The 17,440-nt window shown below is 41.1% G+C and overlaps 2 protein-coding genes across 2 annotated transcripts in view; both read right to left on the minus strand.

Annotated features, from left to right (window-relative positions):
- Window positions 1-280, minus strand: part of LOC113482527 (caspase-8-like) — a 7,518-nt gene extending 7,238 nt beyond the window's left edge. Inside the window, exon 1 of the mRNA XM_026853227.1 lies at window positions 8-280. Coding sequence (XP_026709028.1) covers window positions 8-203 — 196 coding nt within the window. The 5' untranslated portion in view covers window positions 204-280. The remainder of the gene's footprint in view (window positions 1-7) is intronic.
- A 3,890-nt stretch (window positions 281-4,170) lies between these two features.
- On the minus strand, window positions 4,171-17,370 carry LOC113482526 (caspase-8-like). Its single transcript, XM_026853226.1, has 8 exons — window positions 15,231-17,370; window positions 12,158-12,487; window positions 11,329-11,434; window positions 10,180-10,318; window positions 8,588-8,676; window positions 7,828-7,939; window positions 6,286-6,775; window positions 4,171-5,503 (listed from the first exon to the last, which is right to left on the minus strand). The coding sequence occupies exons 2-8, from the start codon at window positions 12,466-12,468 to the stop codon at window positions 5,374-5,376; spliced, it is 1,377 nt and encodes a 458-aa protein (XP_026709027.1). The 5' UTR covers window positions 12,469-12,487; window positions 15,231-17,370; the 3' UTR covers window positions 4,171-5,373.
- Window positions 17,371-17,440: the final 70 nt, after the last annotated feature.

Here is a 17,440-nt window from a genome sequence, read left to right on the forward strand (position 1 = left end):
AAGAGACAGTCCTTCAGGAAGGCCAGACTCCCCGCCTCCATCATGCCTTTCTCCTGCAGCGCTTCGAAGAAGTCCTGTGCCTTCTGGATGGCTTCCAGCCTCCTCATGGGGACGTGCTCGAGGCTGAGGAACTTCAGAGCCGCCAGCTCGGCCTCGTCCAGCTCCTCGCCGACCACCAGCAGCCGGAGCCTGGGGAGCTCCATGGCGGGGAAGGGCTGAGGGCTCTCCCCGCCGCGCTTCCGCCCGCCGCCGGGCTGGGGCGGGCAGGAGGCGGTGCCCGGGGCCCTGGGAGCTGCAGCTCCTCTGGATCTCTAGCTTAAACCAAAAAACCCCACAACTTAAAAACTGCGCGTCTGCCAGAGGACTCGTCTCAGACACATTTTAGGCCGCCTCCGTCCACAGTTATGAAGCGCTGACTATTCTCAAGTCCATTCCTGAGAAAACTGAACCTACTAGTGCAGGTCTAATGGCCTCCCTCTGCCGGGCTTTTCCTGCAATCACCTCTCTCTAGTTTAAAGGCACTCACAATTCATTGCCATCTTAATATAAACAGAAAGAACTCATAACGCTCGATTTCCTCCTTGGCCGCCTTTTGGAGCTGCTGGCAGGCGATGCAGCACACTCTACTCAGGTGTTGGGCCTGGTACCCTTACAGCCGTGGAAGCAGCTCCCTTCCCACCCCTCCAGGCTTGCAGGAGCACTGTACGATGGTGCAAGACCCCGGGATGATGTACCACCTCTGATATGCCTTCTGGTGCAGCACTCTCAATAGATGGCCTTTCACAACCACGGGAGGAAGGACAGAAGAGATTTTACCAGTTGGCATTTCATCCTTCTGAAAATTAGTATTAACACCTTCATGCTCACCTTGATCAGAACAACCCTCAAAGCATCCATACTCTCCAGATAAAGAAAGTGTTCTCAATAAGCACTGCTTTGAAAACAGAGTCCCTTCCCCCCCCCAAAACAGGAAAAAACAGTTTGACAATATATTAAGCAGAAAATTTTACATTGTTATCCTGGAAGTGGCTTATCAATACCCAAACCCCTATGTAAGATATGCCCATAAGTCATGTTAAAACAAGCTCTTCCTAGTAAATAGACTGAAGGAGGTATAGATCATTCTCTTTTCACTGGTAAATCTGGACAGATCAGGCCTAAGCACAAAGTGGTTACACAAATATAAAACTAACGCAAAAGACCTAGGCCCAGAAGACATGTCCAGAATAATGTTCCACCTAGCTAGAAATGTATTACAGTTGGCACCCACAAAAGCCAGCCATGTTTGAGGACTGGGGAATTCCTGTAGCTGTCAATAACAGAACATGTATGGTTACAAGCAAAGGACACATCACACAGATATTAGTATCTGGGAAATCCCACAGATCTGAACTGTATTTTTTAGTGCATAGAAGTAATTGCAGACTAAACATGCCATTCTCTGTTCATAATTTGACATATCTCTAGTTGAAAAGAGGAAGATCTGAGTAATTTCAGAAAGAATGCGCCCATGTTAGTTAAGGGACAGAATAAAAAGAGTAAACAGCAATGGCTGAACACCCAACATGTCCCGAGAAAAATCTAGCTCTGGAGGCCCTGCTCATAGCTTAATCTCCTAAATGATGTGTATATTGTTTCCACTTCTCTCTGAGCTTCACAGATTCCTGCAGGAGATATTACAGATCACAGACATAGTCAACAGCTCAACTAATCAAAACTCAACAGTACTTGAATTTTGCAGCACTTTGAGAACTAAGAGTGAACCATTATATAGGTGGTGGGAAAACACATATGTACAACAGCTTGTGCAATGGGAGAAGCTGGCAGCAATTTGAACATGGGCAGGCTCCTTACATGTACCACAAACCCATTCCAAGAACAGCACATGAGCAAGTCACCCTGAAACCATTACAGTGGACAGGATGACAAACTTCCCACAGAAGGTAGGTGTAAACACTGCACTGGGAAACTGGTGTTAAACTGAACAAATAAGTAAAAAGATGCAGATGACTGGGCGGGGATTCATGCCACTGAATAACATTATTTCAGCCTCTGCAGCTAACAGTCATCCCCAACTCTTCTAAGCATTTCCCTTTTCAAACAGCATCAGGACTTCAACTCACCAACTTCACTTTCCTACCAACCTTGTGACTCCACTTCATGGTGGTAGTGCTTCCGCTTGCTGAAAACAAAGCACAGAATTGAGAGCCAGGATTGTTTTGCTATAGCATTTGGCCTCCCAGCCTCCCTCCTTTGCCAGGGAGGACAGGCAAAGTAACTATAGCTAAGGGCCTTCAGAAAAGAAAGGTGATTGCCCCTCACCACTCTCTAAGTTGTGCTACAGAGGAAAAACAGAAAATTGCAGACCCAACTTCCTTCTTACCTCTCAGTTCTGTGGGAGGGCCACAAATAAATGCAAGAACATATCAGCCATCCTGCCACAGGCCTGTGTGAGCATACTTTAGTCAGAACCGTAAAACTGAAAGTGTTTTCTCTTTCCTTGATCATGCACGAGTCAACACATAAATTCACAGTATGGCTACTTCCTGCAGTACTTCCAGAGGATTTCTCTCCCTTTTAGTAGGTCTTCATCAGCAGGCAATAATGTTAGCTATGGAGGTGGCTGATTTTAAAAGGTAGAACAAAGTATCATGTCAATTTAATGGCAGGGTGTGACTGACCAGCACAACTTCTCCCCCCCCCCCCCAGTGGAGGACAGCTCAGAGAAGGGAGAAAACCCAATGATCTCAGGGAAGAATGTATCGTAAAGAAAGCTCAATTTACCTCAACATGAGAGAAACTGGATGGTAACCTTAGTACCCTCATCAGGTACTTCAAGACAGTTAATAAAGAATAATGTTTTCCCGAGGTAGTCAGACCAGCATGGGGGATGTCAATACATGGCTCAGTCCAACATAAAAGTATAAAACCTTTACAACTGATAAAACATTTAAACTTTGAAAGAGCAGTGGGCTTCAGATGGCTTCAACTCACATTCCATCATGACTGTGGATGCTCAGTGTCATGATGGTAAGCATACAGAGTAATGAGAATCACGTCTGTATTGTGATTCAACTTTATATTGTGATTGCTAAATTATGCTTGTGTTGTGATTTCAGTATATGGTTGTATCACTCCACTACATCAAAATCCCATGTAGCACCAAATATACTAAATAAGTGAATCTGATATCAAATTCCTCCTCATGTAGAATATCTGAAAGAACTTGGTCTGTGAGTATTGAACTCTGACACAGAAATATGAAAAAACAAATGCTGTAGATTCACAACTTCAATACTGGAGCAGCTTCCACCTTCCAGCAAGTTTCTCCCAGAAGATGTAGTTATTTCACTTAATCATAGACTGGTTTGGGTTGGAAGAGACCTTAAATCGAGTTCCACACTCCCTGCAATGGGCAGGAACACCTTCCACTAGCCCAGGTTGCTCAAAGCCCCGTCCAACCTGGCCTTAAACACTGCCAGGGAGGGGGCAGCCACAGCTTCTCTGAGCAGCCTGTGCCAGGGCCTCACCACCCTCACAGGGAAGAGTTTCTTCCTTGTATTCTAATCTAAATCTACCTTTTCAGTTTAAAACCATTACCTCTCATCCTATCCCTACACCCCCTGATGCAGAGTCCCTGCCCAGCTTTCCTGTAGCCCTCTTTAAGTCCCAGAAGGCCACAATAAGGTCTCCCTGGAGCCTTTTCTCCTCCAGGCTGAACAACCCCAACTCTCTCAGTCTAAGCTGTATTTCCTTATCATAAAACAACATTCACAAATCTAATTACTAACTTCATATCAGGGTCTCATTTATGAATATAAAAATGTAAATAAATTGTTGCCATGTTGCTTAAATGGTTAACCAAATGTCAGCCACAGAACAGTATACCTAGTAACACCTTCTGGTAAATTTTGCCACAAACAGCACTCTCATTTGCATAGTGCTTGTAATGTCTGTTTATTATTTATGAAACCTGTGTGAAGAGAGCTGTGACTCTAAGAATGGGCACTCTCCCTTTTACTTGGAAAGTGAAAAAGGGTAAGGGGAGCAAAATGCAACTGCCAACACATTGTGTGGAATTAGAAAAAAAAGTTTCACTTCAAGAACACAAGCAGGATTGAATAAAGGCTTTATGTCTAGACATGGATTTCCAAAATAACACAAACTGAAACAAATAAAAGTTACAAAGTATCTCAAATCTGTTCTTTATCTTATTATAAACTCAAAAGGAATGCAGCTGTTAGAATAGCAGACAGCTCCCACATACCACCTACACATTGCTGAGGATGCAAGGTAAGAACAGCCTCACTGTCATCAGCTAACATTATTGTGAAAGTCCTGAACTTAGATTTACTCTTTCCTACCATCTCTCCAGCTGCTAATGAAGGGATATCAATATGCTACCCCTCAGGCTGACAGACACTGAATACTTCAACAAGAGGAAAATAACTTCTGCTTAAGTGAAAGCATTTGTCATGCTAACTGTCCCTCGGTCAGTTCATCCAAAAGAGGAATACACCAAAACCAATGGTGATTATGAAAACAAAGAGTATTTATTATAACAGAAACAAGAGTCCACAGGAGCTAGAGTCAGCTGCCAGGAGGAGAAGGCATCTCAGAACAGTGGATCTAATGGCATGAAACCCTCCTTCCAGCAGTTGATAATCATTCAAAACAGACTGTTTTCAATGTCCCCTAAGAGCTCGGAGAAAAAAACACAGCTAGAACCCTTACTATTAAAAAACCTAAACAGCAGTGCTGTTTAGCCAAGGAAATTAGTAACATAAAGCAAACCAAGTATTTGGAGGAAAAGAACCAAGCTTGTATTATCATAATCATCTTTTTTTGGTCCTTCTGGATAGGGATGTTATTTTCCATGAAAAATTACACAGTTTCCAGAGACAGCCAATGATTCACCTCTGGGTAAATAAGTTACAACCTTACACATGCTCCCTGGGAAGGGATCTAGCATTCTGAATCTATCTGTTCTTTTCTTCAGATTTCAGGGACTTACAACAACTTGGACAGAAATAGAATTTTCATTAGCATTTCCAATAACCTAAAAATCATACTACTTAGAAGTGCTTCCTCACTTGAAACTCAGACTGAACAGACTCCAGTGCTTCTGCAGGACAGAAAGCCACATCTGCACTCCTACATGGCCTTACCAGACTGCTATAGATCCAGGTGCCAGGAGACTGATTAAACATAGGAATTAGAAAACGTAGGTCCCATGGCCCCTTGAAGAACTGGGGCTAAACTACACAGATCCAGATAATTTATCCTGCAAAATCTCTTCCCTGTGGAAGCCCATTTCAGATGTGATTCCTAATTGAGTGTATTCTTATTTTCCTACTTTTCAATTGACTGACATTATGGAATTTGGAAGATCAATTGCTTCCGTAGGGTTGATGTTATCTTTGGCATCTGCTTCCATCCGTTTAATACTCTTCTTCCCACTTCCTTGTTCACTTCTGTCAGGATGGTTATGAGATCCTTGCCGCTTGAACAAAAATGAAGAAAAGTTACATTGAAACACATGGTACTTGCAGCTAGGCCAAGAAGTTGATCTATGTTTGCTCCAATAAAGTGGTATCTCAGGGAAGGCTATTATCTTCCCCTCACCTTGACTGTCACTGAAATTGCACACTCCGTTGTGTAACCACAGAATCCAGTGTGTTTGGGAAATAAAAGCAACCTCTGCGTAGCATTACTTTACCAGCAGATGCAGTGCCCTGCTTTGGTTATAGTCAGAAGAGCGCACTAATGTGAAACAGAAACAAACATATGGATTCTCCATGCCCTCTTCTATGCACCATGAGAAAGTGATGTCTGAAGAGAAATTCTATTTTCTAAATCAAGTTTATGATGGGGATTGGAGGGAGGCAAAATGAAAATTATGACTAAAGAACCCTGATTTTTTAATGTGTAGTCACACAACAAATTCACCTCTCATCAGGTGTCACTGAAAGAAAAATAATTTATCAGTACAAGAATGTTAAAAAACATGCACACACATACACACACTTGTTTATGTGTAATGTTCCAGCATTACAACCCTGGTTCTGTCACAGGCAAACTAGGGGAAGTCACTTGTGCTTTGGTTCATCCGTAGAAGGAAAAAAATGCCCAATTCCAGAATAATTACTGTTCTGCACTGTCCTGCAAGTGAAAAGTATTATATAGCACAAATGTAAAACACTGATGTTTCAGCACAGCATGCTTAAGTTATTATATGTATGTCTGCAATACTCCAAATGTACACGGATTAAAAATAGTACTTACAGTGGGCAAAGTGACTCCATCTTGTCACAGAGGCATTGAATGTAAACACTGCCCATCTCTGTACAGCGGTAGCACTCATAGTCTTCCACTGTAGCCATGCCAACCAGGATATCAGCCTGATCAGGAATGGAAGTCAGAGGGGTAGCATCTGTCTCAAGATGTCCAGAAAAGTCTTCTTTTACTGTGACAGCTGGATGACCTACAGAGCCTTGGCAAGCCTGGATGAAAAACAGCTTGGGTTTGCCAGCAAGAGAAGGACAATTAGATCCACTGAAGCAGGAGAGTAAATCTTTAATATTTACAAACTCATGATCAATGCCTTTTATTTTGTCTTTTTCACCATGGGAAAAAATGAAGCAAACAAAACAGTCCATGTTACTATGATCTTTTTTGCTGTATTCTTTAACTTTTGCATGCATTTGCTTTGCTTCTAGATCCATGTGCTCAACTGTCTCAAACTGAAGCCACTTAAAGACCCTCTTCACAGCCTCTGGGGAAAAAAAGTCAGAAGGCACTTGTCAGAAAAGTCAGAAGGCACTTTTGTTAAACATAGTGACAAGGAAGATGCTGAAATATCAGTATCTGTGCAGTAGATCAGATATAAGCAGAAGTGTTCAGATTCCACCAATAAACTCACCTGACTGAGTCTTAAACCTGCCAAATCTAATTGAAAACCAAATCTAATTAGAATTTTAAAACACAACTGGATTAAGCATCACATTATCTAAACCAAACCAGATTTCAGATTATCTGATGAATCAGTACAAATCAGTGAACTTTACTGTATTAAAGCAAGCTTAACTGTTCATTGCACAGTAATCTCAGATGCTTAAGAACAACATTTAGCAAGTTAAAGAAGAGGTACCTCTTCAGAATGACAAATTCTGCCACTCTTAAATGAAGTAGGTCCCTCATTCTGTAAGAATGATCAGTACAGCAAGAAGGAAGGCAGGGTAACAAATGCTATGCTGACTTCTCAGCAAATGTTGACTGACTTGGTGTGTGGGCAGTGAGAAAGTAGCTGGGAAGCAAGCAGTTTGCAGACAGCCTAAATGGAGTTAGTGCAGTGATGTGTGCTTTCATGAAACTGATTTTACTTTTTTTAAGATAAACTCTTATTTATCTTAAAAGGGACTCTTGCAGGAAGACAGGCTTTAAGGAAAATTATAAAGCAGTAGCATTTATTTGAGCATTAAAGAGAATGTAAAGACTTAAAAATATTACTCCATGATGGCTAAATATTAAAACCAATCAAAATGTGAAAAGGTGGAATAGTAATCCCTCCTTCACTATTTGGTGACCAATATGACCAATTAAGATGATGCTTTTTACCTAGAACAGAAAGTGGTTCCTTCTTTAAGCCATCATATAAACTGTTGAAGTGACATATTTCCAATTTCTACTGTGACTGTCATTCCAGTTACTCTGGAGACAAAGGAGCTCAGTGGACATGATTCTTCTTCACAGGAAAGATTAGATGATTCTTTCAGAGAATTATCAGAGGAAAAAAAAAAAGAGTAATTGGATTAAAAAAGTATTTACCTCCATCTTTCACTGTTCCTTCTCTGGCTTCATATGGATTTTTAAAAATGTAGTTGTTAAGAATCACACAGTAACCATGGGGGTTATTTTTCATCTTATATGATTCCACAACCTGTAGAAACAAAGAAAGCAGGTAAGAAAGCAGTGCCAAGCATACAAAAGAGAAATATGCTACACATAGATTGTTGGTCCTTCATGTCCAAGCGCAAAAAAATCATGAGGCCAAGACAGAAGAAGGAAAAGTCTATGAATACAAGCTAGCTACAAGGGAGAGGAATCTTCCTGGTCTCCCTGAATCCTCTTCCTCTCTCTCTGTGGTTAGGATGTAATTTCAGCATGGGAGAAAACGAGTATCCAGAAACACAAATTTGCATGTGCAGAGATAAAAGTTCCTGCACCCTACTACTCCCTCTGAGAGTCCTTGTGGGTTTCTAGTGTGGTAGCAGATTCTGTTGTTCCCTTCCCATCTGTCCAGAAGTATCTTGGCCAGGACTTTAATGTCCCTGTCTCCATTACTGTTAAGACTGGTTTTCTTCATACAACAGCTACTCCTTCATTACTTACCTAAAAGGTTGCTGACATCCAGTTCCTTAGAAAGGAACAAGGCTCAGTCTTGCTTTGAAAATAGAATTTGTTCCAAGGCCAACATATAAAGCCAGAACCCCTCCCTTTTAGCTCTTCCATCTGCTTAGTCTTAAGAATTCATGCTCCCCCCTCCCAGGGGTTGGATAAATAAAGGTGATCTTGAGGTACTTCTCACCAGGTGTGGTGTCACCCCCTCTGCTCCTTGTCCTGCTGAATGCACAGACTCAGACACTAGACAGTGGAGTTTTTTCTTAGAATCATTTTCTAAGAGGGAGAAAATAAACAAAACATTTTAGGACTAAAAAGATAAATCTTCCACTGTGCATATTTCAACACTCAAAAAAACCCAGTACAAGGAGTGAGGTGGAAGATGGGTTCCACATCACTGAGACACCATAATTTTGTAGAGCTGGGCCAAACAGGGTTCCATTTTCACAGACTGCCTGTTATTGAAGCTGTGCAGAGCTGTGCTCCACTTCTTCTCTGCTCCTTTACTGGTAGCAAGATCCAGATAATAAAAGGCTGAATGTGAGCAATCACCTCAGGTAAGCCACTCACTAGCATCTCTACTACTGGATACATAAGTTAAAGAGAAGACACATTTTCGTACAGTGGTACACTACAGCTAGTTCATTTACTGCTGAGGCTATTATCTCTTCTCCAGAAAAATCTGTTTGGGTGGACACACCAAGGATGCAGAATACCAGCATAATGGAAGATCTCCTCAAATCAACAAAACACTTCTTTGGCTACAACTGTCTGAAACTAGTGAAGAAATCATCAAATCCATGACTCTACCCAAGGAAAGAAATCACAGTACCCCTTTTACAAGTTACACAGATGTGTTTAAATGGAATTTAATTGTCAGGGCAACAAGATCTAACAGACGCTCTCTTTCTCTACTTATCAAGGGGGACAAAATAATAACAATACTACTAAAAAGCCAGTCCCCTGATACAGGGCTTGCCTACATCAGCCACCCTTGTCAATTTTCTTGTGAGACACCCTTGGCAATTTTCTTTTAGACACACAAGCATAGGTCAGCAGCACAAAGACATACTGGGGAAACTATCTGGTACCTCTGCAGGGAACTGCATGGGCCGTATAGATGTGTCTAAGGAAACATGTCCTGAGTCATCCAAAAGGATATTCTGGGGAAAAATTTAATGGGTCTCAGCTGTTCGTTGACACATCCTGTTTCCCAAAGAGTAAGGCCTAGCTGTGTGGTGTAAGAACTCACCACCTCAGCTCCAATAGCCCAGATGTATCAAAGTCCTTGAAATTTCACATCTGGTGCAGAAAACTAATGGTTACACTTTAGCCAAGTACCTGGTCTGCAGGGACTTCGACTAAGACCAAACAGCCTGGCTAACAGAAAATATTGACAATCTCCCAATACAAGTTTGCCCCAAACAACTGCCACTTCCAATCTCTTTCAGTGACTGAAAAGCTATGCTGGTCCCAAACCAGCACTACACAGTTTCCTGAAGAAAAAAATTGCATTTAAGGCAAAGAGAAGGAAGAAGAAGACAGACAAGGCACAGAAGATCTCTCTTTCAAGGAGAGATACAAGAAGGTATGATGGGATAATGATGTAGCAGAAAACTTCAGAAACCACAGGTACCGCAAGAGCTGCTCTGCCTATCCTAGGATACTGTAAGGTCTCTCTCTTATCTCTGGACTCCTAAGATGTCAAGGATGGAGACACAAAAAACCCCCAAACCAACAAGCCAGGTCTACTCTTAAGCAGCAGATTAAATAATTTACCTTTTTTTTTTTCTTCATAGATATCGATTTTTTTCTTTATGTCAGCCCTAAATCCCTTTAATATATTTTTCAGCATTGCCAGGTCATCTTCTTTAATGATCCCATTTCTTTCCATTTCCAGTAAAACCTTCAACATTGACTGGTAAAACAAAAACATATAACCCAAACTCATAGAGTGACCTTCAATAACTGCAGTATTAGGCAGTTCTGGACAGAGCAGAAGACAACACCCTCATTCCCAAAGACTGACCAGTTAAAGACCAATTTCTTTTTCCTCCAAACCTCATTAAAACAAGGGTCAGGGTGCAATGCAACTGAAGAAACATATCACTAAGGTTAAGAGGATCATTAGAAATTGCCTACGGCTAGGTTGTCCTGCATGTTTCAGCAGTGCAAAGCACTAATGTGGATAACAACATGGCATCCATGTTCAGATGAAGTGCTGTTACATCATTTAGCTGTGCATTTTACATTTTCTAATACAGAAAAGGTGTTCAGGGCTAATTTTGGTTTTTAAAGCTCAATAGTCCACCAAGTTGGAGGTAAATCTGCTAATTTTCCTATAGATGCTACAGTACAAATAAGACTTCTAAGGAAGCTTCTTAATAATACCAATCATTTTTATAACTGTTAATTATTTGTAAGTATTAAACTAGCTCATCAAACCTCTTAATACTTTTGTGTGTGAGTTAACAAAATGCTGTTACCCCAAACGAAAATAAAGACAAAAATGTACCCAATGACACCCAAAAATTTGTGGTTGAACTCACATTAGAACTCGATTTGCTGTCTCCAAAACATTATTTTTCCTCCAGCAAAAATCACTCTTCCTAGATACAGCATATGTACAAATGCCTTACAAATGCCAAGCAAAGATGAAAGGAAGAGCATGACGGGTTTTGCAATAAGAAAAGATTAGGAAGACAGGTGGTGGAGAGAAAATAGGAAGAGGAGAGCAAAAAAGGACAGGGAAAAGATACAATGAGAAAAAAAGAGTCCATTCTTTCACACAGCAGCTATCAGATAGTATCACAATTCTTTCCATGACAGATTTTAGTGAGAGCAGACTGCTTTCCCTTTCCTTCCTTTTTAGAACTAGCAGACTCTGAACGAGCCTTCCAAGAAACTTATCAAGATCACTTTGCATACGGCATTATCCTGGAGCTTGTTCTTTGGTATTTGTTTTTGGAGCAGGAACTTCACACTCTTGACATCTTCTGAAGTCAAGTCCTCTGCAATTCCATATAGCAGCTGCCTGGCAAGAAAGAACAGAGGTAACTGAGCGAAAAATCTATGAAAGTAGACACCACAGTTGCACATTTGAACTGCAAAATGTAAAACACACAATGGCAGGTAGTCATGCTGTAATAAATATAGTTATGCTGGGATATTCATAAGACAATGTCCTGGGTTGCAGTATATTCTATTACCATCCTCATGAGCTGTTGAAATCAGGTGGGGCAGTGTTTCCTTGCCTCCCTCCCGCCCCGACTTTCTGTTAATGGCCCATCAATGCCATGCAGCATGACTCATTATCCCATTGTGAGATGCTCCACCACGAGGGAGAAAACCAGCATTCCATCCTGGATATAACCTGAGATTCTGAATACCAGAGACGCTCTCTTTTCCACTGGATTTCCAGAGGACAGGAGCTACTTAGCCACCACTGGACTTTTCTGAGGAAGAACAGATCTTTTTTCTACAGGATCACTGCTTCGGGGGGACTGCAGCCACCGTTCTACCAGACTGCTACCACCACCCTGATTAACAGGGTGTCAGGTTGTATCCTGACTCTGTTAGTTTAACCCAGCGTTATCTGCCTTTTTTTTTTTTCTTATTAAATTGTTATTCTGACTTGGTGTCTCCCACTAGTTTGTTTTCAAACTATCACAGACAACAATGCAGACAGAAAACAAGACAGTACACAACAGAACTGTTGTATGTTTTGCGTGCAAAGGTTTGCTACTTCTGTGCTTACCTGTAGGCTGACACCTTTGCCCTGCCTGGGATCTGAAGCTCTCTCTCCATTTCCTCTCGGCTGGAGCCCAGGTGGGCAGCCAGGAGGTCGATCCGATTGATCCGGTAGAGCAGCTCCTTCAGGAAGGCCAGGCTCCCTGCCTCAATCATGTCTTTCTCCTGCAGCACTTCAAAGAAGGCCTTGGGCTCCTGGATGGCTTCCAGCCTCCTCATGGGGACGTGCTCCAGGCTAAGGAACTTCAGAGCTGCCAGTTCATCTGTGATCAAAGCCTCAGAAATGTCAAAAAGGAGTTTGCAGAAGTCTGTACTCATTTCACATCAGGATTTGGATCTAAACACAAACGAAAGTTGATTTAATTTGTCAGTAACAGTAGTGCAACAACATGATTATAAAAGATATCACATCATGTAGAAGAGCCCAAAATAAATACATGCAATCGAGAGTACTTCAGCAGAGAGAAGTCTTGCTATCATAGCTTTGATGCTTAGCTCTTTCAGTTCTCTCAACAGGAATATAAAAATCTCTGTACTAAGTAAAATTGAGAGAAAGTCACAGCTTCCTATGGTGTGTCTAGACAGTGGGAAGTACCCATGTACAGGATGTACAATCCTGGCAGGCTGCTGCTGGTTTGGTTTTGTTTTGTTGTTTTGGGTTTTACTGAGGTTTGATCCCATTTGGGAGCAAGACCCACTTGCCAGTCTGAAATACAGACTATGTATTAAATGAGACTGCCAGGTTTTACACCATAACAAAGACCATCATAACATCATACCAAAGAGTCCACATGAGTATAACTCTTCTAAGCTATCTGGCTTTTCCTTTCTTTACACACTGCTTCTGACCCCAGTCAGTCTAGCCAAAGCACCTCTTTCCTGTTCTGGATTATTTGCATCAAGTAAAATTAAGTTCCCAGCTCTCAATCAATTTGTAATATTCAAATCAAATACAGATCATATCAACCCTTTTAAAAAGGCCAGGAGAATTCTTGTCAAACTAATTCTGTTTCACTAAACATCAAGTATCACCTCCCTTCTCCACCACCTCCTCCAGCAGCTTCAGAAATACTGAATTTGGCTTATGGTTCCAACTTTTGAGCACAAGAGAAAGTTAGAAAATACCAAGTACAAGCCATCCAACTATCTTACCCTGACACATAAAAGACCCACCTCCACTGCCTCACTGGTGGGAAAACCATTTGCCACTTAGTTCTTTTTGCCTTAGATCTAAGACACCTAGGAATCTCTGAAGAGAAACTAGAAGCGCATTCAGTAGAGGCCTCTTGTCCCACTGAACTCACTGGGAGACAGAAACGTTGACAACAGCAAATCAAAACTTCCTACTCCTACACTACCGGAATATTAGGCAATCCATTTTAATGTTATTGCCACTGTAAATGTTTTGATGCCATGGCTAATAACTACATGGTAGTCCAGCTGACTAACTGAACCAGTACTACTGTAAATTCTTAAAAAAGAAAAAAAAAAATCAGCAGACAATTTTACTCCCCTCTCTTCCAAGGACCACTCTACAGCAAAGCAGTTTTTTGTGGCATGTCCTTGGTCAGCATTCTGTTAGTTGGCAAGAGCAAATACACAACATCTGCCTATCAAAAAACTGATAAAACAGCAAAACATGTGTTGTGATGCAGCATACACAATTCATGCTGTGCCCCCTAATACTGTTTTCTTTAAATGCATTCAAATGGAACTTTTAAACAGCCTAGAATCCATTCAATTCAGCCCCTATCACCACAAAGCCACTAGTATCTTAATGAATCATATGTGCTTAACCTCATGATTCAATGATCTCAGATCTGACCATATATTTTTCTATCCCCACAGGAAAGAGAATAATATTTTCTTGCTAGCTAGTTATGAAGTTTCTTTCTTGCATAAATCATGCCTTTTTTAAGATACAAGGCATGTACTTATAAATCTTTCTGGTAAAGGGAATTTTCATTCTTATTTCTCAAATGCTGTAAGTTTCAAAGCCACAAAATTACTGCAATTACCACATATGTGCCACCTACACTGCATTTAAGCCTGTCTATAAATACAGGGAGCACACTAAAACAATGTTTAATGGCTTCTTTTTTTTCCCAGTTTACTAAAGACACAACTGATACAACCGTTTAATAATAAACAATACTATTACTACTATTATTATTTTTACATCATTTACATGGGAGGACAGGCTGAAGAACTGCTGGAACAACTCTGAAAAAAGTGAGACAGCCATAGTGTCCACAAAAAGTACTGCTTTTTGTACTATGGTCTATATTGACACATGACTTACAGAAAGTAGTAAGGTGTGGCCACAGTGCAGCAGTTCCCTACTCCAGCTATCACAGTTCCGGTTTCAGGAAATTATTTATTACATTGCTTGTGATAAGACTTGGCAAATGAACCACAAAAGTAACCAGGTTTTGCTTTTGTTTTAAAGGGACAGACTAAGCAGACTTTTGTTTTAAAGGGACAGACTTTCTAGCATACAGCACAGCTTGGTACATTTGCTCCCATATATGAATCCTAATTAAAAGACAGTGAAGGAAGGTGAATCAATTATACTTCTTCCCATTTAAAAATATCTCAGTCCTACTGTCCTGCTGTGTCACCAGATCCTCCATGACTTACCTCCTTTCTCTGAAGTCCCTCTCCAACTCACACTAGCCTATTTTTAACATTCACTTTCATGGAAGATTATTTCCTAAATTTAAAAAAAGTCAACTATCCGCACCAAATTCAGTAGCAGTACTCAGTGAATATTATTTGAAATTATTATTTCCCCACTTACAAGAGAATTTAAGCAATAACTTTTAGCATTTTCACTCTCTTTGAAGTATAGAATTCTGCCTTCAATGGTAAGGTTCTCAGTACGATCTGCTGGTTACCGGTATCTTCCTTGCAGCAGGAAATACATGGTCAGTAATCAGTACAGCTACCAGGCTCTCTGAAGTTTGTGAAGTCAGGATTATGAGGAGAGACAGTTAAGAGAGCCACAATCTGTTGAAATTTTGCAATGAAATGACTGATTTCAAGCTATCTACCTTTATAAACTCAAAATTGTAACATACCCTTTGATAGAGTGAGGCATACAAATTCCTTCCAAAAGACATACGCTAGCAACAGTTCAGGAAACGTATCTGACTTATTTCACTGGCACAAGTCGTTGTTTTATCCAAAGGCTTGGAGCAGCACAGGACACCACAAGTGCTATCTGATCTTCAGGTCTAAAATGGTTCTGTCTTCATGTCATCTCAATGCCTCAGCGTCTCTCTTCCTGCATCAGATCCTCTGCGCCTTAATTGAATAAAGACTCCAGCTGCAGTTTGAAAGAGGAAGCATGCCTTGATCAGCACTGTGTGAAAAGTCTTTTCAGACAAGACCAAGCCCAGGTTGGCTCTTTCCAGACAGTCTTCTCCCATCATGCAGCGGTCTCAAGGACCAGCCCTCCTGGCACTGTTCTTCCTCATTGTCTTTACTGTTTCACTTCTTATTTCTTCCTCTCTCGCCCTTCCCCAAAATGTTCCTATCCTCTTGCTAACTTTCAGTCCTTCCAATTTCCCTCAGCTCCTCTGCATCTTGGTTTTGTCCCTTCAGCTTTCCCTAGAACTCTGTGTGAACCAATCTATTCCTTGTACAGCAGCCTGCCAAAAATTCATCTCTTCCAGAAAGGCTGGTCTTGAGGAAGCAAAAATGCTGAGGCTAGTGACTACTCAGCAACTGTGGTGACTGTGGCCTCTACTGGCACAAGGCAGGATAGACAGCTCCTGCAGGATAGACAACTCCTGCACAAAACCTGACGGTTAGGAGGGATGACATACCAGAGACTTATGGATGTTACGAATCCCACTTTATAATCATGATCTTCCCAAGATACCAGCTTCCCCAGCAGAAAGACCCTTTTTACACTAGTTCCACTTAAATGTTTAAACAGACTCTGTAGGTGGAGAGTGCGCACATGCTTCTGTATGCCATCAGTAAGCCTTAACAGAAACTTGTTTGTTTGTTTGTTCTAGGCTGATTTCTTTCTGGCACATCTCTGTATTGCCAGAGTTACACTGAAGGTGTACAGTGTGGAGAGCAAAGAGCAATGAATATCTAAGTTTTATAAAAACCACCCACTCTCCCCCACAACTTTCAAACTACTATTGTACAATACACCGGAGGAGATCACGCAGAAATGTCAACCAACCTTGCTGACTGGCAGGTGTGGTTACAGTGCTAAACCTTTGGGCTAAACCTTTGGGCTTGTGCTGACAGAGCACCACTGCATGCACCCAAGTATTACAGTGTGCAGCCATATAAACACAACCCTCAACACATACAAGCAAAATACACTGAAGACTACAAATGGTAGTGTAAAATGTGTCTGAACAAACCTTATTATGAGGGAGACTTTACCAGACTTCTATACCTCACAGGGAACTCAAGGCAGAACTCAGCTTAGACTCTTCTGACTGCCTTTACCTACCTATGATTTCACTGGAGATGACCCAGGCAGAAGTCTCTACAGAGAAAGCAACAAAACACGATGATGTTCTTTGTCTACCAAACTTAAAAATGAAAACAAGATCCAGCAAACAAAGTCAAAATTGTTGTGTTTACTCTGTACTGCTAAAAATTTAGCTGTTACCAAAACATACAAAAGAATGCACCAAGTCTGAACAGTAATAGCGAGCCAGAAATTTCATGATTCTATTACAATATGTCATATATTCTACTAACAGACAAAGCATTTTCTATCTGTGGCAAAAAAGAGACTTCAAGTGTGGTAGCCAAACTCAGAAGACTCAAAATGTGATGAGTCACACAACTATCAATTCATCGTGATCAAAAGTGACCACTATGCTTTGGCAAACTGGATGCATTTCAATACTCTGTATGATGCAAAATTCCCCTCCTGAAAATCCTGGATAGTGCAAGCTAAAAATTGCATTCAACAGCACTGGACGGTACACTTTCAAATCTTTGCCCTAACTTATGGCTAGTAATCACATACAGCAACCAGCGTTTTGTGGAAAAAAAACTGTGTTTCACTTCAGCTTAAACCCTGAGGTAGTTAAAACCCCACTGATCCATGCAGCCCAACAAAATGAAGGGGTCAGTAAGAAACAAGGCTAAGCCTTACCACATTACATATTTTTTATCTCACCAAGCTCTTAAAAAGAAGTATGAATTTAATGCAGTAACAAACAGGAAGGACACAGCCATCCATAGTAATCACAACAAAACAACATGACATTATTTCAGTTGACTCAAAAAATGCTCTGTTAGAAGCTTC

The sequence above is a fragment of the Athene cunicularia genome (genome assembly GCF_003259725.1).
Source record: "Athene cunicularia isolate RWA chromosome 7 unlocalized genomic scaffold, athCun1 chr7_part2, whole genome shotgun sequence".
In the NCBI taxonomy this organism is placed as follows: Eukaryota; Metazoa; Chordata; class Aves; order Strigiformes; family Strigidae; genus Athene; species Athene cunicularia.